This window comes from Harpia harpyja, chromosome 4 (assembly GCF_026419915.1).
Source record: "Harpia harpyja isolate bHarHar1 chromosome 4, bHarHar1 primary haplotype, whole genome shotgun sequence".
Taxonomy (NCBI): Eukaryota; Metazoa; Chordata; class Aves; order Accipitriformes; family Accipitridae; genus Harpia; species Harpia harpyja.
The window spans coordinates 3,983,077-4,010,700 of NC_068943.1; the positions used below are offsets into that span (position 1 = coordinate 3,983,077).

The 27,624-nt window shown below is 39.3% G+C and overlaps 1 protein-coding gene and 1 long non-coding RNA gene across 4 annotated transcripts in view; both read left to right on the forward strand.

The window, feature by feature from the left end:
• The window catches only part of NALCN (sodium leak channel, non-selective), a 245,639-nt gene that overhangs the window by 199,594 nt on the left and 18,421 nt on the right, over nt 1-27,624 (forward strand). For 2 of the 3 annotated variants that reach the window (XM_052785688.1, XM_052785690.1), the window contains 15 exons: nt 9,952-10,053; nt 10,492-10,561; nt 11,841-11,932; nt 12,098-12,220; nt 14,519-14,575; nt 14,952-15,072; nt 15,172-15,303; nt 17,106-17,273; nt 18,436-18,540; nt 19,259-19,365; nt 21,199-21,319; nt 21,405-21,503; nt 26,389-26,482; nt 27,009-27,115; nt 27,518-27,592. In XM_052785688.1, the coding sequence (XP_052641648.1) occupies nt 9,952-10,053; nt 10,492-10,561; nt 11,841-11,932; nt 12,098-12,220; nt 14,519-14,575; nt 14,952-15,072; nt 15,172-15,303; nt 17,106-17,273; nt 18,436-18,540; nt 19,259-19,365; nt 21,199-21,319; nt 21,405-21,503; nt 26,389-26,482; nt 27,009-27,115; nt 27,518-27,592 (1,573 nt within the window). The remainder of the gene's footprint in view (nt 1-9,951; nt 10,054-10,491; nt 10,562-11,840; nt 11,933-12,097; nt 12,221-14,518; nt 14,576-14,951; nt 15,073-15,171; nt 15,304-17,105; nt 17,274-18,435; nt 18,541-19,258; nt 19,366-21,198; nt 21,320-21,404; nt 21,504-26,388; nt 26,483-27,008; nt 27,116-27,517; nt 27,593-27,624) is intronic. The other variant, XM_052785689.1, reaches the window with a different exon arrangement.
• Nucleotides 5,343-6,841, forward strand: LOC128141131 (uncharacterized). The gene is made up of 3 exons (XR_008234919.1): nt 5,343-6,353; nt 6,448-6,510; nt 6,613-6,841. It is a non-coding gene; the product is annotated as an uncharacterized LOC128141131 (long non-coding RNA).

The following is a 27,624-nucleotide window of genomic DNA, read 5'->3' on the forward strand; positions in this document are numbered from 1 at the left end:
GCTTTCTTGGGTTGCTCATATGTCATTTACAAAGAGGAAGTCTTATTCTCCTCCTGAGAAAAAGGAACAAATACTGTTTATTGTTCCTTGTTATTGCCTCAAAATTGTTAAATAAGCTGTGAGCTGTGACATCTCCAATGCATCTGTTCCAGCATAAGAAAATTGTGTTCGTGGTATATCTGGTGGGCATGCTGATAGAGCGCATTGCCAGTAATGGGCCTGCTGGTCCTGAGCACTGCCAGCGTGTCCGTGTTGTTGCCAGTGTTGATGCAAGGGAGTTTTACAAACGGAGAAAGAAGTGGTAAAAAAAGATAAAATTTACAGCTGAAACTTTGGATTCAGTTCAAGGAACACAGGAAAACTCATACTCACAAAATGTGAGAGATTCTTTTTCCTATTTTTACTTTAGTTGTAAATGCTGTATACTCCTTAATAAAAGTAGCTGAGTCTCAACTATTCAGAGTATCTGACAAAAGAAGAAATGGAGTTTATGCCAAGAACAATAAGAGATAACTCGGGATATCCCTTCTGGAAAGATTCCTTCTAGCACCTTTTTAATTTTTGTCTACCTGAATTAAGGAGCATTTATCTAAAGCAATGCCTCTACACAGTAAAGCTGCCCATAGGCAACTTCGACTTGATCAAATTGCCATACTGAAAAGAGAATTTTAAGTCTGTTCTAGCTTAAGTCCACCTCTTGCCTTTCTCCCCCTACTTTTTAAACCTTGTCAAATTGTATTTTAATCAAATTCTGAATGTTTCAACGTAACCAACCACTTAGAAGGAATATGCATTACACACGGATACCTTTATGTCTCTCTTGTGCATCTTCCTCTATCTAAACCGTCTTTTCCCCTTTATATACTAAACTGCAGCTTGACATCTTCTTCCCCAGGAGGAGGAAGAAGGGCATAAATAGCCCTCAACCACCCAGAGAGAGAGTTCATACTCCCAGGCATCTCGCCTGCTCATCTAATGTAATATTATGCAGCAAAATGGAGGTCTCTGGTCTCTTCATTTTCCTGCAACTTTCTTACTGTGCTCCAGGGGAACTATCTATTTTCTGAAGATCCTTGGTTGGAAACCAACCTTCACCTTGCCCCCTTAAAGTCTTGGTGCAGTTAGTCCTGGGAACAGAGTCAAGGATGTAGCAACTACTGTCCTGGGTACTTTGACTCTGACCAGTGATTTGTATCATCCCTGCCAGTGTCAGAGCACAGAGAGGCTTAACTCTTCACATAAATCCATTCTGAGGTGGGGACTTCACCCTTCTGAGGAAAATGAAACAAAATAAAAATGAGTTACAGACAGTTAGAACAAATTTTTCAAAACACGATTGCATTTAGTAGTGCCTCTGAATTACAAACAGCTCAGTTTCTTTATGAAAATTATGATGCATTTCCCTCAGCAGCAATAACCACTTCTAGCAAATTTAATTCTTCCTGTGTATCTTCAGTGTTTCCCACTTTTGTCTTACTCTGTCTTGCTGTGAGCATTGCTTTTCATCTTAAAAGCAAGTTTTGTGCCTGTGGTTCTTACAACCCTCATTCTTTGTGGGATCATTATCTAAGAATGGGTGTCTGGTCCTTTATTAGTCCCACTGGCTTTCTGAAGTAGAGAGGGTGGAGAAGGTCCCGTCAAAATGTGTATAAACCAGTCCAGTTCTCTCCAGTGATGAGGATAAGTTGTAAACAGCACAGAATGGTGTGGAAACTGAGCAAATTAAAAGTAGTCTCACGTAGTCCAAAATATAATCAAAGTATCAGTAGTGGAGAACCTGATTCTCGTGTCTATTAAGCCATGCTTCACAGAATCACAGAATGGTTGAGGTTGGAGGGGACTTCTGGAGGTCATCTGGTCCAACCTCCCTGCTCAAGCAGGGCCACCCAGAGCCAGTTGCCTAGGACCATGTCCAGATGGCTTTTGAATATCTCCAAGGATGGAGACGCCATAACCTCTCTGGGCAACCTGCACCAGTGCTTGGTCACCCTCACATAAGGGTTTATGCCCTTATTTTATAAAATACAAGGAATAACTTAAAAGTTCTCTGGTCTGTCAGTAAGAAAATCAAACTTCCCAGAATCACAAAAAATCATTATAAAATATATATTGTAACAGTTTGGGAAACTAACATTTTTAAAACGGGCAGCTTTTTATTTGGTTTTCATTACAGCTGATGCTATAGTCAAACTGTAAACTCGTGCTAGGGGTATGCAATAGTATTTTCACTGTTCTAGTCAAGATTTCTCTGATGCATTTACTGGGTCTGAGGGAATAACATAGCTGATGCTTAAGTGGAACTTTCAGTTTCATAAACAGCTGAGTGAAGTGCATGTCTCATGTTTGAAACTGAGACTGCCATAAGTGCATCTTGGGGAAAAAAAAAAAAAAGAATTGCTTGAATTAAGTATCCAGTTCTACTAATTTGCTAATATGCTAGAAGGTAATTCAGACTGTTCATACAAGTATTTCTGCAAAATACAGTGATTTTTTTTTTTTAATATTAGAATAAGCAAGAAACAAGATTCTGTGTGCTTCTAGGAAAGTTATGAAGTTAATCTCTGAATAAATTCTCTCTGGACACTAATTCAGTAGTATAATACACCACCTCTCATAAGAGAATGAGCAAACATTTTCATTAGTTTGGTTATCACAGGAACATAGACATATAGATCGGAAGGGAACTTCAGAGGCCATGTTGTCCACCTGCCCACTTCAAGTAGGACTATTGCTAACCCTGGATGAGATCAGCTTTGCGTCTTCGCCTGCTCTGGTTACAGCGCTGTGTTACCCTGAGAGAGGGTTTTCTGATGCACAGTCTGAACGCTCCAAGCCGCTGTTTCCAGCCATTGCTCACTGCTCTGTCATCTCACAGTAACAAGAGTTTAGTTCCACGTTCTAACCTCCTCTTCACCAAAGTAAACAAGCCCAGCTTTCTCAAGTCTCCCTGGAGGTCATGTGTTGTTGGCCACTGACCGCTTGTACCTGTTCCTGTGTTTCAACAACCCTTTTGAAGTACCCAAAAGTGTGTCCCAAGTGCAGCCTCTCCAGCTCTGAGTAGAGGAGGGATAATAACTTCCCTCAATCTGCTGGCTACACTCCTCCTTAATATAGTAGTCAGTTTGCCTTATCGATACCAGGAACACATTCATCCAGTTATCACACAGGTAACTCCATCCCATCCACACCCAGCGCCCAATGTAACTCCCACATCCTTTTCCACAGCCTGCATGGCCGCATGGAGCTATTCTGCACCAGGTGTGAAACTTTGCACATTTCGTTGTCCAACTTCGTGAAGCTTTTGCTGACTCAGTCTTCAAGTTTAGCAGGGTCCTTCTGGTTTAATGCTTTACCATTCAGTGTGTCAAACACTGCTTTTCACTTGTCCACATAGCCAGTTGTTTCATCTTGGTGATGGTGATGATAGGGTTGAGTGTTTATGCATAAGAATCAGGGAGAAGGCCAACGAGGCAGATATCATGGTGGGAGTCTGTTACAGACCACCCAACCAGGATGAAGAGGCAGATGAAATATTCTATAAGCAGCTGGGAGAAGTATCACAATTGATAGCCCTTGTTCTCATGGGGGACTTGAACTTAGCAGATGTCTGCTGGAAATACAGTACAGCAGAGAGGAAACGGTCCAGGAGGTTCCTGGAGTGTGTGGAAGAAAAATTCCTGACGCAGCTGGTGAGTGAGCCAGCTAGGGAAGGTGTCCCATTGGACCTGATGTTTGTGAACAGAGAAGGACTTGTGGGTGATGTGATGGTTGGAGCCCATCTTGGGCATAGCAATCACAAAATGATAGAATTTTCAATTCTTGGAGAAGGAAGGAGGGGGGTCGGCAGAACTGCTACCTTAGACTTCTGGAGGGCAGACTTTGGCCGGTTTAGGAGCCTGGTTGATAGAGTCCATTGGGAGGCAGTCCTGAAGGGCAATGGAGTCCAGGAAGGCTGGACATTCTTCAAGAAGGAAATCGTAAAAGCGCAGAAGCAGGCCGTCCCCATGTGCCAAAAGAGGGGCTGGCAGGGAAGAAGACCGGCCTGGCTGAACAGAGAGCTTTGGCTGGAACTCGGGGAAAAAAGGAGAGTTTATGACCTTTGGAAGAAGGGGCAGGCAACTCAGAAGGACTACAAGGATGTCATGAGGTTATGAACATCCCTGGAGGTATTTAAAAGACATGTAGAATTGGTGCTTAGGGACATGGTTTAGTGGTGGACTTGGCAGTGTTGTTTGCACTTGGACTCTATGATCTTAAAGGTCTTTTCCAACCTAAATGATTCTATGATCATAGAAGGCGTACCTTTGGTATCCTTTATTAGAAATTTGCCTGCATTAAATAACTGGCTTGTATTAATCAGTTCTAAATCAGTTACAACAAGTTTCGTTGTATATATTCTATGTTTTCTCTCTTAAGAGCATGATTTCTTTCTTCATAACTGTGAGGCTTTGATACCATGCATTTCTTAGAACAAATGTTCCAGGTAAGCTCATTTTATGAGGTACCAGGCTTTGATACCACACATTTCTCAGAACAAATACTATAGTTGAGTTCAGCTGATGATTGTTGTCATCAGGAGCAAAATCCAGACTTAGTCACCACCTTCTTAAATCTCCACACGCATATGACATCATTGGATTTCACATGCCTCCTGCAGAGACAAACAGAAATAAATACTGGAATGCACATATCCATTGGTAAGAAGTTACTCTGTTTTATGGGGTTTATGCCAAGTGACCACCATGTTACAGATCTGTCGTGGTTTAACCCCAGCCAGCAACTAAACACCACGCAGCCGCTCACTCACTCCCCCCCACCCAGTGGGATGGGGGAGAAAATCGGGAAAAGAAGCAAAACCCGTGGGTTGAGATAAGAACGGTTTAATAGAACAGAAAAGAAGAAACTAATAATGATAATGATAACACTAATAAAATGACAACAGCAATAATGAAAGGATTGGAATGTACAAATGATGCACAGTGCAATTGCTCACCACCCGCCGACCGACACCCAGCCAGTCCCCGAGCGGTGAATCCCTGCCCCCTCCCACTTCCCCGTTCCTAAACTGGATGGGACGTCACATGGTATGGAATACACCGTTGGCCAGTTTGGGTCAGGTGCCCTGGCTGTGTCCTGTGCCAACTTCTTGTGCCCCTCCAGCTTTCTCACTGGCTGGGCATGAGAAGCTGAAAAATCCTTGACATTAGTCTAAACACTACTGAGCAACAACTGAAAACATCAGTGTTATCAACATTCTTCACATACTGAACTCAAAACATAGCACTGTACCAGCTACTAGGAAGACAGTTAACTCTATCCCAGCTGAAACCAGGACAAGATCACTGTAAAGCATTGTTGTGAAGTAGAGTTAGTGGGCTGTGGAGTCTCCAACACTGCAGGTATGGAAAAGGAAGTTAGACAAATACCAGCCCAGAATAGTGTAGATATCATTGATCCTGCTTTGAGAGAGGTGATAGACTAGATGGCCACTTGAGGTTCCTTATTCTCCATTGATTCTATCAATTCTTCTATAATCCAAGGAAAATAATTATTATACAAACATCTGGTAGAGGAGAAGCTGAAACAGCAAGGCAAGAATGACAATGAGAATACGAAATGGCTAAAGGAAAGAAACTATGCTACCATAGTTCAACAGACTGAGCAGACACTGAAGAAAATAAGTGACTATTTGTTTTTTCCTTTAGAGACATTTGGAAGGAAACAAGAAAAAACATGGAAAAGAAAAATCATGAATTATCCAAGTTGCATTAATAATTCATTTTATTTTACCAGCCAAATTCAGATTTGTTTAAAAAATAGTATCTTTTCCCCAAAGAACAGTAGTGTAGCTGTGGTGAAAATGTGCATTTTGCTTACAATTCAAACAATGCCTTGTTGAATTAAGTTTATAGATTGAAAAAGAGAAACACTAGAACACCTATCGGGTGGATTCACCATGAATCTTAGGTTGTCACATTTAACCATATATTCCAAGTTAAATGGAAGTATAATGAGAGCATAGAAAGACTTAGTAAGGATAGAGAGTCTTAGTGAAAACAATGCTGAATGAGGCTGATAATTGAGTGTTTTACTGAAGTGTACCACACTGCTAAGACTTCACTGTGAGCACGTTTCAGGGAGAACAAGAACAAAAGTACATCGTAATATATGCAGTTGCTGCAGTTACTACGTAAGTATTCACTCATTAAAATAATAAAGAAAACCAACAAATTGGTGTTACACTGGAATGCAAGAAGATGAGTAAACACTTGTGGAAAGGATGCCTCCCTAAAAAGTCAAAGCGTGAGCCGTATGCATACCCTCTGCAAGAGACCTCAGAATATTCATTAAAGGTATAGTACTTTGAAGTATTGATCAAAGCTTTTAACATTTTACATTAGCTCAAAGAATGTTACTTGAACACTCTCTTCACTACTTATTTTTCAGGGGTTCTAAAGCATGAAATAGTTTGAAGGACTTCAGAAGTTTGGACCTCATAATTGTTCACAGGTAATACAAACTACGTGGTATCCCAATATTGTATTGGTCTGTATGGTCTTCACCTGTAGCCTAGATTCCTGATAACCTACCAAATCACATTTTCTTTTTCAGGATATTTTTTTACATTTGTGCTTTTCAAGGCAAATTTGGTGCATGTACTTTGCAGCTGCTGGACTGTGTTCAGAGTTCTGCAAGGTGAGTACAAAGTCAAGAAGCTTGACATATTTCTTGTCTCTTCTCCTTTGTTTCGTAACTTCCTCATTCCACCAGAAGTGAACGTGAACCTGTCTAATATTTCATAGAGGTGGTATAAGAAGATGGAAAGGACAATTTTACCAAAAAAAAGGTAATTTTGCCTGCACTGTTCAAAGAAAGGCCAAAAGATTCTGACCAGCTACAGTTACGTGAAAATCTGTCAAGTCAAGAAAACATTTTTTTTTTCAACTCCAGTTTGCAAACCATGTAGGACTAAACTTTTTAACACTGTGGCACAGTGATTGTCCCAGGTGTGGGATTCACCTCCAGACTACCAGATCTGCCTGTGAGCTAAGTGGTGACCTGTCTATCATCTAGGTGACAGAGGCCTAGTCAATACAGTCAGTGGAGCCCAGTGAGATCTTTAGCTGACTGCATTGACTTTAGATGTCCACTTCATGATTATTAGAATAGCTTCCAAACATCATTAATTAAATTAATTGACAAAGTGTTCAGTGAAGTTGTCCACATATGGACATCTAGTAATGTATGAGATGCAAGAGGATGTCCAAAACATCCTTTTGAGGATGGCAGGTAATATAGAAATTTGTAGGGGACCCATACCCTGCCGAAACAGCAGCTGGAAGCAAGGCAAAATACTCCAAGGCACAGCAGGTGGCACTGGCCACCTCTGTACAACCAATTTAATTGAGTCCTACGTCTCCACTGATTATGAGGGAAGCCTGGACACATGGCTCACCTGTAGGCACTTAGAGTAAGCACGCAAGTGTAGGTGTCTACAATAAGAAAACAAATCCTATTGTATATTTTGAGATTGGCAGCTATGCAAATCTGAAAACTTCATGGCATCTGCCTTCTTTTTCAAAAGTCCCCAAAGATCTGCAACTCTAGGTGTCTAAACAGCTGAAAAATATCCAGAGCCTGAGTCGAAAGGATAACAAAGTATGGCTTTTACTAAGAATTAATACGAGGAAGATTAAGGCACTAATTCCCATCAAGTGGAGAATGCTGGGAGAGAGGCTGTCAAAAGTAGCCATGGCCTTTTCAGCACAGCATCTTTGTCTCTGAAAATGTAAAAAGTTTCTTTGCAGTTACTTGATAAAAATTTCTGATCTCTGTGCTCTACAACTGGCATTTCATTATTTCTCTGTTGACTTCAGTAGGAGCTGCAGGGCTTCCAGAGTTACTGAAAATGGGGCAATGGATATAAATTCTAAATGTGGATTTAGGAATCTAACTGAGGCAGAGATCATAGACACTCCTAACAGTCTTTCTACAGGTGTTACCCTTAATGCATGCTCATTCTGTGTAGTATATGGCTAAGTGTATTTTATTACACCATTAATAAACAAATAAGCCATCTTGTTCATTAGTCAGGTAAAGAATTTATTGCTTGAGCATTTACTGTTCTCTTTTATTATGGACACTAAGAGTTTATGTAACTTGGTATTCAAGTAACTTGTGTACAAGGACATGAAAAGTTCATGTGCAAGTCACTTGTTGATGTCAAGAAAATCATTTCTAGCTGTTAAAAGCAGAGCACAATAATTTATATTTACAGGAAAAAAAAGATAAATTACCCTCCTTGTCACAGCAAGAAGCCTCTATACAGAAGTCAGACCCCAGAACTTCCTTCCCATTGTCTCTGCTGGGAAAAAACGGATTGTCGTTTTAGTGGATCTATTTTTAGGAAATAATTTCTATCTCTTTTTTTTTTTTTTTACAAGAAAATTGCACAGGTGTTCAAATGATATCTCTGTTGTCTTCTGACAGTGTTGTGTAGTATCATCCCCCATAATATAATGCTTAAAATCCATTGGTATTAAAATGTTCATGATTTGGCTAAGATGAGCTGTGTTTTATAAGACATATAGTAATTTTCTTAAACGGCATGATGTTTCAGTTCAGTGTAGTGTAACCTAATGCCTTCTCTAACAAGTGCAGCACAATGTGGTTTTCTAGCATGCTAGTATGATTGGCAGTGATGACACTGACAGGCATTCTAAGCTTCTCATTTTTGTTCCAGATCTCACTGTGGATCCCTGCTCGTATCATTTATGTGTTCAAATCTAAAAGAACAAGAAATAGCGGAGGAGAGTGAAAAACAAAGTCACAATGGGGAAAGAACATGCCTGGGATACCCTTTGCCGTCAAGTGTGATCATCCCATGCTGCCAAGGACAGCATTTATCTAAGCCTTACTGTAGACTGGTGAATAGAGTGGTTACTCCAGTAGCATGTAGTTTTTTTCACGTTTTCAAAAAAAAATGGAGATTCAGTTCATTAAAAAGTACTAAATATTACCAGTTGGGTCTTGTGTTTCTCTGAATGGTTGCATAATGCAAAATGAGCAATAAGGCGGGCACTGTGTAAACTTAAAATTGCAGCATTCCTGGAAAGTTAAAATATTTTTCCAATGTTGAAATTCCATTTCTCAGCCATTGGAGGATTTGTGTCAGCTCTTTTAGTGGAAACCTCTCTTTTTCTTAAGCAAATCCATTTCACCGTAGCCATCAAAATAAAGATATGCATGCCCTGTTTAACTGTAGCACACTTACTAACCAACAAATACTAATTTCTGCCAAAATATGTAAAATGTAAAATGTGTTTGCCAAGATTCAGCAGAAGCAAAGTGAAGCAAATGAGTAAACAAGTGAAAAAAAACACACAACAAAATGCTGCAAGTTCAATGCAGTCCCAGAGAGCAGACATTTCTTATTACAGGATATCAGCAATGTGCAGCTTTTCATTTCAAACCATATATGGTCCCAGTTATGTAGAAGAACACTCAAAGATGTGCGGTAAGTCTTGAGTGTGCACGTAAATATTATGCCACGTACAGCCCTGAAAGGGAGCTGCCCTAAAATGACAGCTGTACTTGTACTATTCCCTTCTTTATTGCTGAAAAGCTGAGTTTACTGATGATTAGTGCATTGCTTGACTCTTTTCACACTTAGTGAAGTCTTGAGGGACCATAAATTCTGCTCAAAAACTCAAAGATGGCCCTTGCTAAGGCATGGAGAAGGTTCATCAGATGACCAGTTATGTTGCAGAGTGAGGACCATTGCCTTGGAAATACATTTTCATGGAAAGGCCATTGCTGTTTTATTGTTATTGTCTGTTAAGCTGTGCACTTGCTTCCCAGAAAGCCAAGCTGACATCTCTGAACGCGCTACCTCAGAAATTATCATTTATACTGAAAACTCTGTATCATCGTCATTATATTTCTTTGTAGGGCCTGCACTAGACAACGCATGCTGAGCGGATCCTTTGAGGGGCAGCCTGCAAAGGAAAGGTCAATACTTAGTGTCCAGCATCATATACGACAAGAACGCAGGTAAACATGGACAGAAAGGATGGTTTAAAAATATTCTTAAAATAAAGGTGATGAAAAGAATTAAATTTGAGCAATACCTAACGTGTGAAAAACTGAAATTACTTACTTGTACGAAGAACTGAATTCTACATTCTTCATTGTAACCATAACAAAATTCATTGTACTGTATAAATGGAAAAAACGCCTTTTTATTTCAAATGTCATTTCCTTCGCTGACTACAAAGCTATCAATTTAAAGATCAAAAGGAAAGAAATTGGCTTATGTTAGACCGGATTGAAAACAATTGAAGAACATATAAGCTTCTGATGTTAGCAAGAGAAAAATTATAAGAATTTGATATATTGGGTGGCTGGAGAGCAGTGCTTTATAATGGCCACCCTATAAAGGTCAAAATTTCATCCTGAGATGTATCATTAAATTGATTATGATTGTTTCAGGTCACTGAGACATGGTTCCAACAGCCAGCGAATCAGCAGAGGAAAATCTCTTGAAACATTGACTCAAGATGTAAGTCCTCGTAGAAATGATGGTTTCAATTTGAGAATATAAGAAATAAGAATATGTACTACATAATAAATGCTTCTGTAAGATTAAGGTCTATTTATGACCTTGTTTACAATTTATCTTTTGAAATCTTGAAAGGAAATCATAAAACAAATGCTGTAACTGCATTACAATTATCCTCAAACTAATTGACATGGTTATTTCACTGATAGACTTGCTGGTTTTGAAACACTTGCTGAGAGAGATTCACTGAAGCTGTAGACACTACATTAGGAACACAACAATTGCTACCCAGGATACCTTAAAAAGCCTTACTCTGGAATTATGCAAATCACTCAGGCCGGCGAAACAGCACTTCAAAATTCCTGATGGAAGTTTAACAATATTTTTCAAACAGGAGAACTGTCAGACAAAAGGACAAAGACTAAAAGGGAGAACAGTAATCACGGATTTCACTGTGGTATAGTTTCACGCAATTAAGTGCATTTTCACTTCTGCAAATTCATAATGATATTCTGTGGATCTCTGCGACTATGACAATTCAAGGGGCAATATTAGTCCCTCCATTTCCAAACTGTGACAGTCATTTTCAAGACGTGCTTCATACGTAAAAACAACTTCATAAGAAATAATTAATGAATTACCCTGTATGGTGGTAGAAAGAAACTATAGGTAAATAATCTTTTAAAGCAGATGTGGCTTTGTTTGTGTCCAATAGTAAGGGTAACACCCAGCATTACCCTTCCAGGAGTGGTCCAAAGACCCACTTAACTGAATAGTAATACTGATTGTACCCTCTGCTGGATGAGCTCAGACAACGTCCTCCCTCCCTCTCCCCCTCCCTGCCCTCGCCAGTCACTACCTGTACATTCTACACAACTCGCTGCCTGGCCGCACGTGCAGCAGGCTTGAGAAGCTGAGAGGGTGTCTAAAGTCTTTTCTTTCCCAGTCTTTGCCCTTAGTAACTTTGATGGTATTCATTCCAGTTCAGAGAGATCGGGTGAGCTTACAGGACCTTTGCTTTTAAAGTTAAAAGTTGCATTGGATGGGACTTCACGCATGAAATTAAAACTGAAATTAACCTTGATGAAAATAAGCAGCCTTGTCCTGTAGATAGAAAGTACTGTACAATATGCTTGACTGAGTAGACGTGCGGTGCATTTGGAAATAAAGATTTTTCATTTGAATCTTTCCATGTAAAATACCGTATCTTGCTTTCATCTGAAACACTAAAAAACAACAACCCACAGACCTCATTTAAAAGGAATCGTTTTACTTCTAGCACTCCAACACAGTGAGATACAGAAATGCACAGAGAGAAGACAGTGAGATAAAGATGATCCAAGAAAAAAAAGAACAAGCTGAAATGAAAAGGTATTTAAAAATCAAAAGTCTGCATGCACACTTTTCCATATTAAGTATTCTCTGTATGAAGTAAAAAGTATTGAGAGTCATGATGAAAAAAGAACGAAGTGTAAGGGATATTTTTACCAGGTATAATGCATATCACTTAATAATTTACGTTCTATCATTCAAAAGGAAAGTCCAGGAAGAAGAGCTGCGAGAGAATCATCCATATTTTGATAAACCACTTTTCATAGTTGGTCGTGAGCACAGATTCAGGAATTTCTGCCGAGTGGTGGTACGAGCTCGCTTCAATGCGTAAGTTTATTCCATATCAACAATTGGTTCCAACAAGTGTTTACTTTCATGTCCTCAGAAATCTAGGTCTAACTTTTATTTTGAAAGGAAAACTGCATATAATGTGGTCCCCACACGAGCTGGCAGTCAGTTGCCTATGGTATAGTCTTGCTGTTGGAAGAAAGGAAGCGATAAAATGCTGTGTAAGGGCGGAGATGTTTGAGGAGTCTGCAATGCTGAGATGGGACAAGACTGTGGGGAAACTGCAGGCGTGAACTGAGAGGAAAGGATAAAGTTTTATACTCCCATTTATAGACCTTGGGGAGTGCGCTTGCTGTTCCCTTCCTATTCCTCATCGTAAGGCGGGAAGTCTTTATACACCAACAGTTACTCAAATAGAAAAAGGTGAAGAGAAATGAATCCCACCTATGCTGACCCGAAGACTCCTTGGCCCATAGAGACCCAGAATGGGATGGGGAGGTATTCAGCTGTGGGAGGTAAAAGGAGAGAAGCTGAGACCAGGTGAAAACCAGGAAGACTCAGTAACCAAACTGTAGGTGTATGCGAGTGTGGCAGATACAGATCTATGTACAAGCAGCCTGATACAAAATCATAACTCTTCTTTAAAACCTCTGTCTATGGCTAGCATCCTGATTTTAGAGGGTTAATGCATGTCACCTTGCAAACAGCATAAGACAGAAGATAGCTCGAGGCTGTGAGCTTGGCACTTGGAAGACCTGGTTTCAGCACCTGCTTTACTATTGATTTTCTCTGAGCGCTTCAACAAATTATTTCTAGGTAGAACAACAGGAAGGTTAGATACTCGGTTTTACAATACCTGTATTTAAGTGTTCTGCCATCTATGTAGAAGTACAGCTTTGAGTTAAGTGCCTACTTTTCTATGCAACTGCTAACTTAAATGCGGTTCACTGGTCCGTGAAGCAGTTGCAAATTAAAACAGCAAAACAAAACACACAAACATGCATTCCAATCCACTTGTCAAATACATGTCAGCGCCTCTTAGCATTGTGGAGTGCCTGAGGGTAACAGCATAAATATTATCAACAGTTTAATTAAAATGTTTGCAATTACAAGAGTAAACTGATTTTGTTAAACAGTCATTTTTTCATTTATTTAAATCCTACCTACTTTATTCATTGTCCCACCCAGCTTGCCAAGTAAGATATTCTAGGTATCTTTTTCAAACTGGTAGGATACATATTTTCTTCTAGTAAAAAAGGCTGAGGAATGCCACTGTATACAATGTGGGGAAGAGGTATGATCTTAAGAAGACCCAAAAGTCAGTGGGTTCAGTGGGAATGTACCAAACCCAGTATATTCTGTATACTGACTGGTGTAAGTGGGTGAACCTGGCCTGCTGAAGATGCCTCTTGTTCTCCTTGTGTGCATCTTGCATTCTTGTACTTCATAACCATGAAATCTCTTCTGGTGGTAAAGCCTCAAGTCAGGTCAGTCCTTTTTTCACTTTAAGCTCACATCCCAATGGCTAGAGCCCTCACATGCAATATGGATACCTCAGTGCAGATCCTGTCTTGGCATGATTTGCTACAAGGATTTGAAAGATAGGTAAAAAGTGCCCCTAACCACTGGGGCAGGGGAGGCTTCTTGGATAGGATTCTTGCAGCTTCTCCTGATGAAGCAATTCTGTTTTGTATAATAAAGCTAAATAATTGCTGGAGCAAGAACACAACTCGTGTCACCTAGATATGAGTTTGTTACTTATAGAGTGGTTCTCACTCTCTCTGGCTGCCTAATGGGTGTTTGGATATGGTAGGTGAAGCACAGCAATTTCATAGGAAAATTCAGATATGGAGAATCTAGAAATATTCATCAGAAAATGATCGAAGAAGTAATAAAAGAAATAGGGCTTGTGGAAACATTTTTTTGTGTGTCAACTGAGGATATGGTCCAAGAGGTTTTGAAGTAAAAGGAAAGAACTGAGGAAGCACTTTGGAACATAAAATTCAGTAGCAGGTTTATCCCCACCCCATCCCCAAGCAAAACACAAAATTAAGTCCTTGCTTACAAAAGCAAGACCCCAGAAAACAGGAGTTTAAAGAATCGTTAGACGAATTACAGGTAGGCCATGGATTAAAGTGGTACTAGCTGTGTTGATAATGTGACTAAAATTGCATAGAATTAAGTGAAACTTACTTATACAGACATTTAAAATTAAGCCAAGATAAAACGTAGCTTTGATTTTGGGTATAAATTACTTTGAGGTGATGGATGCATGGTATAATTATAATGCTGACTAAAATAAAATGTAAATGACTTTATCTTTTCTTCCTTTTTTAGTTCTAAAACAGATCCTGTTACTGGAGCTGTGAAAAATACCAAATACCATCAGCTTTAGTAAGCACTGCAAAAGTAACTTTGCTTGGTCACATAAGCCTGCAGTATAATTGTGTCAGCACACACATGCATGTATGTGTGTATGTGTGCATGCACACGTGTGTTTCTTTTTTTTTCCCCTAAAAAAGGTTTTTCTTTCCATGGAGTTGTTTGGGGAGAAGGATGAATAGGAAGAGGATTTTTTTATCAGACTTTTCTTCTTCACTTGCATGTAACTTCCCTAGTTTTACTACGCATTTCTGAAATATTGAAATCTTTGACACTCCTCAGCTTATTTTATTTTTCATAGGAAAGCACTTAACTGTGGTGTAGACACAATAGAGGTGACACAGCACTCGGCACTTCTGTAATGGTTATCCTTATGTATTGTTCGCAGTGACTTGCTGGGTTTGGTTACTTACCTGGACTGGGTCATGATCATTGTTACTATATGCTCCTGCATTTCCATGATGTTTGAATCCCCCTTTAGAAGAGTTATGCATGCTCCAACACTCCAGGTACTGTCACTGAATCATTACATTTAATGAAGCACAGTCACCTTGGTTTTCTCCGCTGCCTGTTCCTAAATTATGACTCTTCTCTGCTTTGACTTTCAGATTGCTGAATATGTTTTTGTAATATTCATGAGCATTGAGCTTAATCTGAAGATTATGGCAGATGGCTTGTTTTTTACACCAACAGCTGTCATCAGGGACTTTGGAGGAGTTATGGATATATTTATATATCTTGTAAGTTTTTGTATTTATGGGAGGATTGTGTTGCATTCTTAATTTTGATATGTTTGGATAGATAAATGTTTGGTAATGTTAAAAAGTTTGGCTCTGCACCCTGATGTAAATGCAGTAGTGTAATACGTGTACAAACACCACTGTTTTCATGTGCACTCCTGTCAGTTATGTGTACAAATACATGTTTAGACATCTAAAAATACACTGACATGTGCTAAGCTCCTGGTAATTTAGTCTAGGGCCATTGCATGGCCCCTTTTAATTGTTTATTTACGTTTTAAGTATCAGACCTGATTTCATTCCAAAGTAAGCTTGAGATCTCTGACCTTGCATCAGCATTTTTATGCAGGAGAATCTTTATTTTAGCTGTTTCTTAGCCATGCATTGCTTCCTCCCCTCTTGACAGTTCTGCTGCTTTATAGAAGGTGTTTCAAAAGCCTCTACCATTTGACAGAAGGGCACATCCTTGTTGGTGGTGTTGCTATAGCAGAAAGAAAGCAAAGCGACATCGTTCTATTTTCCATACCTATCAGTAGTGGTTCTCAGGAAAAAAAAATTGTTCTACTGTTTTCTTTGTCCCCCCAAAATTTCTTACATTCCATTCAAATACAAGAGAAGGGAGTCCATTTCCTCTTCACATATGACAATAAACACCACAGAATGTGTCAAAAACAGTGCTCAGTATAATACAGTATGAAATATTTTCTAACTGAAGAAATTACTAAGCAAAATGGCTTTGATGGATTTAGATTAAATCTTTCAGAGATTAATCCACCAGACAGATGTGCTGCATAAAATTTGTCACGATCGGTTTGTATCAAAGATTCCATTGTTAGCATAAATAAAAATATGCATACTTATACAAAACTCCCACTGTAGTATGCATAATCAGTATGTGCATTAGTTTCTTGAAATCCTTCTGAATCCCTCTGCTTGTCTGAAGGAAAATTTAGGTAGTGTATCTTGGATATTCCAACTGTGCCTGTGATGGTCTTAAAATAATATGAAGGAAAGTCACCAGCACTGGCAAATCTTTTTTTGGTGAGGTGGCTGTCTTTTACCACTGCTGTTTTTAACAAATCATATTACGTTTTACCTCATATTGGTGATATCAGCTTGATTCTCCATTTTTTGTGCACTTAACCTCTTTGTAACACTCTCACCTCTGTCCCCCTATAATAACATTGGCTTTATAAATAGTTTTTAAAAAATAAGAAGTAATTAACAGACTTTATAATCAATAACCATCTGTCAGAGATTGTTCAGGCTACAAGACACAACTATGCTGTTTGAAAACACTTTCAAATGGATAATATTTGTGTGATAAAACCACACAGTGACAAAACTACTTTTACCTGTAACAAAGTGGTAGGAAAAACTGGTGAGGAAACTGTTAAAGCACTTTCCAGGTGAAGGTATCTCAGTTTCAGGGTAGAATCTGTGTTTGAAATGAGAAGCGGGGAGAGAGATGGTGCTGTCTGCTCCAAGAATACAGTTTGTGTCCCTGCTCTAAATCAGGCAATTTGATTTCTTCTTTTGGAACTGTTCCATCTGCTGAAAAGAATAAAACAGATTTTGAGTCAGAGGAAGACAGAGGCTGAAGCTGATGCCCATTAGTTAGGACAATCGACCAGGGCACAGGAGATCCAAGTCCTTTTCCTACTTTCCTACTTTTTTTGCCTTAATCTTCCCTTTAATTTTAAGGAAGAGAAGTGTTTCTTGATCTTTTGTGCTGTTCCTATGTCAAGTAAGACATTGTAAGCCTCATCCTTCTTTGCCTTTTCCTGCCCTGTCTCCTCAAGGTGAGTTTGATATTCCTGTGCTGGATGCCTCAGAATGTCCCTGCCAAATCCGGAGCTCAGCTCTTAATGGTACTCCGCTGCCTCCGACCTCTTCGAATTTTCAAACTGGTGCCTCAGATGAGGAAAGTGGTGCGAGAGCTGTTTAGTGGCTTTAAGGAAATCTTTTTGGTATGTGCCAGTTATTTTGTTCTTGTTAAAAAGAAGATATGGAAGAGTAATAAGATATCATTTTGCTATAATGTTTATGTTTTCTAATCTTTTCTCCATTGTTGGCTGTTTACTTTTCATTGTAGCTACCGCTGCAGATGACCACAAAACAGGTTAAAAATTAGGAATATAACTCATTTACATTTATACTGAATAAAGCTGCTGTAATAATAATTTTATAAATTATATTATTTGTTCAGCATATATTTTGCCATAATTACATAGAAGGACTACTGAAATAAAATCTACCCTTATTCACAGTTCTAGTTAGGGAAGGAAGATAAAAAGTAGGGTATGGCAGCTCTGTAAGAACAAAAGTAGACCTGATTTCCAAGCTGAAGGTCTCTACCTCCAAGTTTTTTGAGAGGCAACCAGAGATGATACAGTTGTTCATCACAGATCTGTATCTCATTGTTATGTCATTGTTATTATTGTGATCATGATTATGCACTTACAGTAATAATAACAATAACGGGCTCTGTGACTGCTTGATCAGAACCTAATCTATTGTCTTGGGACCCTATGTGAAATTTGTCAGCCTAAACAACAGATATTTTGTTCCTTAACAGAATGCTGTATTAGGTCAGGTTGTTATAAAAACCTAAGCTACAAAATATTTGCAGACAGTAATAGAGGCAAGGACAAAAAGTATAAAGCTAGTTAGCATTTCATAGATACTATATTCTATTAAAGATATTTACATCATAATTTGTTCATGCATATCTTTATTGTAGCTATCCTGTAATTAAATTTCTAACAATGGCTTACTCGGATTAATTAGTAAAGCCTGATTCAGCAAAACAGAAGCAGCATGTATTTAAGTACTTGAAGAGTTCTCTTTAAAGTGAATGGCAATTCTTATGTGTACAGAATTTAGCAAGGTGGTACGCTGAGTGTAAGAAAGCTTTGATCCTTATCTACAATTCTTAGATGCTATGTAAATAATAATATTAACACAGCACCTGGTTACTGGAATAGAACCTAAAGTAACATGTCTGTCACGAAAGCCGTATCTCTGGGTTTATGCAACAAAACAATCCTCCCTACAGTTCACGGAAGGATCTGACCCCCTTTTTCAAGTCTGCCGGAGGAGAGCTTGACAAGTCTAACTTCATCTTTACAGGTTTCTATTCTTTTGCTGACATTAATGCTTGTTTTCGCAAGCTTTGGAGTGCAGCTATTTGCTGGAAAACTGGCTAAATGCAATGATCCGCACATCATCTCTAGGGTAAGAACTGCTTTTCTGCTTCAAAATAATAGTGTGCTGTGCCATTTCTGCCTGCTGGGGAACACAAGTGGGGCAATCAGAGCTATCATATGAGAGATGGAGATATTGAGCACTTCCTTGTTCAGAAGCAGGATGATGGAGGGAAAGGTGATAAAGGAGTGAGTGAATGGGGGTAAGGCTGGCTTTTCATGTAAAAAAGTAAAGCAAGTCCAAATATTCAAGATGGTCCAAAAAAGTTGTCAAATTCATGCCATATTTTCTGCAAAGGACCGGATGTCACATGGAATTAACCATGGAAAATGACACTTTTGCATTCCTAGGTCAGCAGCTAAAAACCAGGTTAGGCTGCTAGAGGTCAAAAGCACTGGGAATGCTATGTAGGTTACATGGAGAAAGTTAGCTGTGTTTCTTACTCCATTTGGAGAAATATCATCACCTAAAGAGAGCAGTGGTCTTTAGGAAAGAGGTGAAAGGCTAGATAGTCTTGCAAAATGAAAAGCACTCTCAGTCCTGGAAGGGGAAGGGTTTTTTGAATCCTTCCTAAGATGCATTTTTTATTTGGGTAAAGGTCCGTGACTATTAATCCCACACCTGTAAATAACCTTCCATTTCTGTTTACATTGCTTCCCCATCATGGCAAGTGTGCTGTCTATACTGGCATTTCGGCATCTCTCACAGACCGTCATTTAATCTTAGGCTGTGATTTATTTCACTATAGGAAGATTGTCATGGCATCTTCAGAATAAACGTAAGTGTTTCCAAAAATCTCAATTTGAAGTTAAGACCTGGAGAGAAAAAGCCTGGATTTTGGGTGCCACGAGTCTGGTGAGTTGCTATGCATTGGCCTATCTTTCTTCAAAAATGCAGCTGTTGCTGTAGAAAATGGCTCAGAACTCATGGCATTAAAATACTGATGGGAAGGGTTTTATTGTAAGTCAAATGATATTAAGGGTAAGAATTCTGGTATATTTAGTAAAAAGCCACATATATGAAACTTTCCAGACTTAACCTGCTGTTCTATTCATAAAGCAGAAAGGAAAAAAAATACCCATAGGTACTGAACCTAGATAAGAATTGGATGTGATTTTTATTACAGTGGGAGTTATTGTCCTGAACCAAGATTATCACTTAATTGTTCTTTAGTACTATTATGAAGACATACAACAACAACAGAATGTAAGAATAAATAGGAAAAGATGGGAAGAAAAAGAAATGGAAATCAACCTGCCTACAGCTACCCATAAAAAAAAAGAGCAAGTCGTGCCTAAAACCAGCCTTTCTCTTCTATGGCCATCAACCATGCCAGCTAGCAGCTTCTTTCTGTTTCCAGTGCAGGGAATCTTTGTGGTCTATCCGGTGCAGTAGTGCAGTAAAAATTATTTAAGAGCTAACGTTATGCTTATGGTTAGTATTCTGATAAAGTCTGTTTAGTATTTCCCAACACCTGAACAGGCAAAAAGCCCTCTTTTTAATTGTTTACATTTTTAAGTTGGTTGGCATTTTGCAAAATCAGCTTAACATCCACAATTATTTTAATTGACTATAAAGAAGGATAAAGAATGTACCAGCAGTGGTAGATTCAGAGCCATCCTACCCTAATGAAATAATATGCTGTGATTTGAACAGTCAGTGAAACTCTGACATCTGCAGAAGTCTTTGTTTCTGTATGCTTCAGACAAATTCTTCCTCGAGTAAGCAAATTCAATCCTCTTCAGCTTGATCCAGAAATAAGCAAAAACTGTCTTAATCAGCATAACTGTAAACTTTGGGGAATGCTTTGTTATTGCGGAAAAATGTTTTACCACAAGGACGTTCATACCACCTGTTGGCTGTGTCAGGCCAGATTTTCAAGAGCCAGATGTCAGTATAAGGACGGCATTTAAAATAAATATCTACATCTGAGAGCTCTCTTTTTCACTGAATGGTTGGATTTTCAGAAGCACCAAACACTTAATAATTCTTCTGGAATACAACTATGTACCGTATAAATTGTTGAAAATTAATTGAGCTCCTTGGATTTTCTGTCTGGGATTGTAGAGACAGAGCAATGTGCTAACCTAGCCCAAAGAGGGTGCTCTCAATGTTCAGCTGGAAACATCCTCTTGAATCTCAGCTGATACAAGAAGTCAGAGCATATGGTATAGGAAAGCCAAGGAGATGTGATGTCCTCTCAGTAAGTTTTGCTTCAGACCATCAGTTCCCAATGACAATGAAATAAGGAACAGCATTTTCTAAATGATCTTGCTGACTTTGGAGTCCGAATCATTTATGTGGGTTTGAGACTGGTCTCCTTCAAGTAAGTTATTTTAGAATCTGGGCAATGCCATCAGATCCATTTTTTCATGAATGCTGTATTTTGCTAATTTCATTGACAAAAACACTAAAACGCAGCAACATGTTACAAGCTTTATTACTGTGAATCAGATTCTGAGTAAGAAAGTAAAACATACATAGGGATCAAAAAAAATATGCTGTACATATCTATTGCTGTTGCTATTGTTTTCTTATGCTTGACACAGAACTTCGAATGATATATTTCAGAGGCTTTCACACCAACTTTGCAAGGTATTTAAATGTTAGACTATGAAGAATCAAGGTAACAAATAGAAAGAACAACTTTATTGCTGAAGTTACACCTATTTGTGTACTGCGTTTCAGGGCAAATCCTCGGAATTTTAATTTTGACAATGTGGGGAATGCAATGCTGGCATTATTTGAAGTTCTTTCATTAAAAGGCTGGGTGGAAGTCAGAGATGTTATTATTCATCGCGTTGGGCCGGTAAGGAAACACTTCAGAGTCTTTGAATTCCACAACGCATACTTTGATTTGTTTTAACTATTAATCTTATTTTTTGTCTATTCAGATCCATGGAATCTACATTCATGTCTTTGTATTCCTCGGCTGCATGATTGGACTGACCCTTTTCGTTGGAGTTGTCATCGCTAATTTCAATGAAAACAAGGTACTGAGTGAGGCAGTTTATTTTATGTGGAACTGGCTCTGTAAGAAACCCGAAACTGATATTACACTGTCTATGTTACCTGGTAATGCTGCCTTTAAGACTGACTTACCAATCTTACATTCTGCAAGCCTGCAAGTATGACTTTAAACACACCTGATCCATATTTGCTACAAAACTCAAGCCTGGGATGATAGCAATCCATCACACACTCTCACCTGTCTGAGTTTATTTACAATGCAGCCGTGTTGCCAGATGGAGATTGAACCTAAAGCACAATGTATTTACAGATGCTCCACATTCTGCTGTTTTATTTTGATGTAGGCATACATGCAGTGGCAGGTAAAAAGACGTGTTATGCTTGTACGTGTTACAACTAAGAGGTCTCATTAGAGCCCTGCACTTGCAGAATTTCAGATCCAAAGTAAAGCTGCATGGCTTTTTCCTGGCAAACAGCAGAGTACATTGTAAAATTAATTGTCCATCACTCAAACAAAAAAGTTCTAGGAAAAACCTGCCGTTCACGTGAGCTTTGCAGATTACCCTAAAAAGTAGAAAAACCTGTCCCCAGGTGAATTGTTAAAGAGCAGCTCATGTCTACACTTATTAAAAATAGCATCCTCTGAATGGGACTGCTGCATACACACTGCACAGCCCTTAATCTGAGGGTTTTTTTCTGAGCCTCTTGTGGTGCCCCTGTGGCACCAAGACATAATTATTAATTTTTTTCATCTTTCAGTTCAAAGTCCCCAAAATAATGAGATATCTGTGTTGCAGCTAGCTAGAGTGATATTTGTATCACTCATGGCAGTGGAGGGAAAGGCTGATTGTGCACTCTGGGGCTTGGAGATGCAAGATAACCCAGTGTGCTAGTGCTGGAAACAAACTGGGTGCTGGCCATGGCCCTGCTATGGCCCTGACCCAAACTCTGTAGCAAACACAAGTGTTGAATTTGCCCTTCAAGGAAACCACTTGACTCCTGGAAGGAAGCTGAGCAGCACACGACTGTGTGTCCAATGTGGGCAAGCAAGGCATCATGAAGTGAACTCAGGCAGATTGTGAGCCAGATAAATAACCAAAAACCTCTGCTGTTCAGAAGGAATTTTTATGTTTGTGTGACTCCAGTGTAATTTTGGTGAGATGAAGTGCAGTCATTCTTGTTAAAATACATCTGTTCTAGAGAAGAAGGAGCAATGTGCTATTCATTTATTTTCTTATTCACTAAATTTTGACTAGTGAATTAACAAAGCTGAAATTTCTTCAGTATGAGAATTACACTGGATTTGTATAGATGCTTTTGCTACTTCCTGTTCAGCTGTGTAATACTGCTTTTCCTTCAAATGTGTCAGCATTAAACTGATGAATACAAAATATTTTTCAGCAAGTCATGAAAAAAAATTAACTAATTTTATTTAAATTACAGGTAATTAAAGTATTATTTGAAATGTTAAAATTATTTTAATGTTTTTCTTCTATAGCTATGATGTATTTAGCTATGCATGTTTCTGTCATGTACATAATAGTTCATGAAACTCTATTGAGATGTTAGCTGAGCATTTCTATCATATAAATTGTTTCTTCATTTCCCTTTACACTTTCTACACAGGTCGATTTCCTCAAAAACCTGTTCATAGGCACAAGTGTAGGCGAGAAGTAGAAATATCACATTACGGAGTTCACTCTTAAATAGCTTTTGATCATGGCTAATCAAACATCTTTCCTTTACCCTGTTGAGGTGTGGTGCATGCGGTGTTGGGGAGTGAGGAAGTGGTGCGTTTCCCCTTTAGTTTTGCACGTGGTCTTGAATGTATCTGTCATGGATGCTGAGCCAGCTTTGTGGGCAATGGAGAATCATCAGGAGCCACTCGCTGCTCTGGGTTGCTTTGCTACACCTATGGGCATCTACTTTTGGCCATCGTCATAGAAAAAAGGTACTAGAGGAGCTGGGTCTTTGCTCTTACTAGTATGACTTTTATTATGCTTTTGTGACAATAGGCCCAATCTTACTAAGTGCTGTCAATCTCCTAGGCAGCCTTTTCGCTCTTAGGTCCCACTCTTTCCATAGAAGTCACTCATAAGATCAATTTCAGTGTCAGCCTGTCTCCTGCAAAGGCAGCTTGTGAGATTTCTTTCACAAATTAGTGAGATGTCATTAACTCATAACTCAGTGTTCATCTGTGTAGTCAACTGTCAACTATGGAATAAGGTGATCAGGGCCAACCCACAGGTTACTTTTGAAGTGATTTATCCACAATATCAGGGTAAATCTTTCACCAGTTTTTTAAGTTTGAAATATGAACATGAACAGGGGAAAAATACCCTTAATTATATGTGACTGTGTAGCAGATTTGTATTTCATTCCCTCCTCCCAGATATGCAGCTTTAATGACACAGGAAAGCTCAGATTCATGTGAAAAGTAAGTTTGTTTACGTTCACTGTGACTCAAAATGGGAGGGAACAGGAAGGTGTGAAGATGAGGCTTATAAAGATTGTGAGCACAGGAGATAATTAAACTAAATCTTAGCCCAGATTGCCCCTGCATGAGCTGCCAGTGTAAATGTGGAAGTCTGAGGTGTAGGGCCTGAATTAGGGTTGCCATTATTTTCAGAAAATTATCTGGTTCTAACATTTATCATTTTGGAGTGGTTTTCTCTGCTTGTACATTTTTCTCGAACTATGGCCACCTTTTCAGCTATGAATGCTCTCCTCCCTCAATTCCATATCTGAATACAGGGAAAGCATTAGTCTGAACATCAGAAAAGCTACTCACTAGTAACAGTTCCCTGTAAATGACACTGAACAGGCACATCATGCAATATTTCTATAGAATTTGCATGTTACTAAAAATACAGTCAGTATAAATCATTTATGTCGTCTGGTTCAGCTTCTTCACTTGTTTCTTAGTAACCTCAGGTAGCTGCTGTGGCATGTAATGATTGTTTTTCTTTTTTCTTGAATACTTGTTACTTTTTATATATTTACTATAGGGAAATGAAAACGTCTTCAGATTTTAGTTGAAAAGATGAATATGTTAGTTAATTATGCAGCGGGGGAAAAAATCTCAGCTCAGTCAATATTAAAGTAGAGTGAAGAAATGTCCAAGAACTGAAAAAAATGTGAAGTAAGATAGAGAGAAGGCTGGCAACTAGTCCAGAAAGAAGAGAGCAAAACAGTCCACTGTGTGAGGTTAAGTTGCATCTTCTTAAAACTAGCTACATGGCCAAGCTATTGGTGTTTTAAGTAGATATTGGCTTTAGAAAGTTCATGGCTGATACATGGTTAGAGTAGTGCCAGGAGTTGTTGAGGAGGGTCAGAGTTGGACAATTACCGAATAAACTATTTTACGTGAGAACGAACAATTTTCTAAAAAAAAAAAAAAAACCCAAAATATTTTCAGATATGCCATAGTATTTCATGTGAGCTGTCGGAGCTGCAGGTGTGGAGATATTGGACTGGGAAGTACCACAGCGGGCTCTGGGCTGGGTCCTCAGCTGTCCCAGTGACAGGGCAATAGCCCAAAGCGTTCCACCACCCCGTTTCACAACGTCTGCCCGTCACTTATCACAGCTCCCAGGTGCCACGTGTTCAGTCGGCAGCGAAGATGCGATCGACTCAGTTTTGAGCTGCAGTCCAAATGCCAACACAGCTCCTCCAGCAGTAGTCCCGCTCGCAGGGCTCTGCTCTGTGGTCCCCTTACAACGATCCCACTGGTGGAAGTGGTAGTTTTGGAGCAACAGAGCAACTTGGCATCACTATTTCTACATTTTACAAAGGTCCGCTTTTTTTGCCACCTTTTTGTCTTGTTTGCAGGGAAAGCTCTCCAAGAATATAAACCAGACACGCTCACTGGGGTGAATGAGTTGCCTTTTAATTTAAGCATTTCTAAATGTACTGTTTGGGCCCGATACAAGTAATAGGCATCCTTACATCTGTCGCTTTGTCCGCATCCTGTTGGAAGGCATCTCCTCCCAGGGTGCCGTTTGGGGACACAGCTCCATAAAGAGATGATGTCCACTGAGAGGGAGGAATCCTGACCTTATCGGTCGCACAGCCAGCCGCAGTTCCAGCACCTGCACAAGCCGATGCCGAGGTGAGCCCCAAAGATCACAGCAGCCGTCGCCCAGCTCGGCGCGGCTCCGTGCTGACTGTGGGAGCAGCCAAGGGTCTGGGAGACAGGTTTGTGACACTTCCCTTGAAAAGGTCTCCCTTGTTTTTGTAACTCCAGACTTCTTCCGTGAGATTTTACGGTTCTCTGAAGTGATGAGGGCCTCATTTTTGGGGAGGGTTGCTTGTTTTTTCCTTTATTACAAAAACACACACATTACCATCTACCACCGCCTGCCCTAAAGGTGTATCTCCACCTCTCCTTGTGCTTTCTTTGTGGAGAGCTCTTGTAGATTCATAGCATACTATCATTTTATTTCAATTACACCCCAAGCAGAAGAGCTGTGGAGAGCGGCAGCAGTCTCCTGGAGGGCTCATTCCCCAAGAAACTGTAGCAGCGGCACTGACGAGCCGCAGGATTTTCTGCAGCAACGTCCGGACAAAATCGACCGCTCTTTAAAACGGTGCTTCCTGGCAAATGATGTTCAGTCAAATGGAAGGCCTCCTGCAGTGTTTCATTGCCCACACTGGGCTGCTGCTACGAAGAGCAACAACTGTGCCTGCTGAGTTGAGTCCCAGAAACTCACAGCTAATGCATCCAGAAATCCTCTTGAGTAACAGCTGATACTTCAGACTCCTTTACCCAAACAGTGTGTTATTTAAGGAGTTGCCTGTGTAACTCTATTTCAGGCACCAAAGAGAATGTTGTTTTCACGTTTACAGCATTAAATGTTCTAGCTTTTATATGACAAAAGCTTTACACGCTTCTCTTCGTTTATTAAGGGGACGGCTTTACTGACTGTAGATCAGAGACGATGGGAAGATCTGAAAAGCAGACTGAAGATAGCACAACCTCTTCATCTCCCACCTCGTCCGGGTATCAAAGATATTTTGATTTTATTCATGTTGAGCCCTAGTGTTCAGAATTCCCCAGGAGTCTGGGATTCAAATTAAAATTGTAATCGTGAGGCCACTAGGAGGTTGTGCATAAGTTAATGTGGAAACAGGCTGCAACTACTGATCTCTGCATAAGGCTATTAAAATCAACCCCAAAAAGGTTGTGCTTCGATGGTTTTAGGATAAGCCTTAATGAAAAAATGAATTTCTAAGTGAAAAATATTTGCAGTTGGCTGTTAATGATATGAATGGAATGTATTAACCTGACAGCAGTTGAATGATGCACTTGCCCTACAAGTACCAAAGCCTTCATGCAACACTGGTGTTCAGTATTTGAAATTATATGTTTAGAAGCCCTATTTGATATGGAAAACTGTAGCAGAAAATTAGAAATGTATTTTAAAACTGGTAAAGGATTATTTTGCCACTAATGAACATGGAAAATATGTCATGGAAAAATACCACTGTGTGTTTTAACTCTCCTCCTCGAACTCTTTCTTTTTCAGATAACGATGGCTTTAGAGCTAAGATGTATGATATAACTCAGCATCCATTTTTTAAGAGAACTATTGCTGTACTTGTTCTGGCCCAGTCTGTGTTGTTATCAGTTAAGGTAATTGTCTTTCTTTTAAGCATTTCATTATAGTAGGACAGCATGTGTTGCACATTTCCTAACACCAATTAACGATCAGTTGAGCCATTACTGTGATGAATGTAGGGAAACATGATTTCTAGATACAGCAATCTCAGTTGGCACAGATCACTGTAGAGTAATTGTAACTTGTGGAGCTGAGTGAATTTCTGCCTTTTTGTAGTCTGGTCCACTATTCTTAATTTCCAGTTAAGCTGTAAATCTGTGAGAGAAGAAAACACCAAGATGCCATTCCTGTCTGAGTATATTTTAAAGTGAAATCTATTCATTTACAAAACCTGCAAGGAAAGTTAAGGCAATGAAGAGGCATTTAGTTCTGTTTAACAGCTATTTTTCTATGATTGGATTTTTTTTGCATTTCAGTGGGATGCTGCAGATCCGGTGACTGTGCCTTTAGCAACAATGTCAGTTGTTTTCACCTTCATTTTTGTCCTTGAGGTAAAGTAATATATTTTATGACTTCTTGAGAT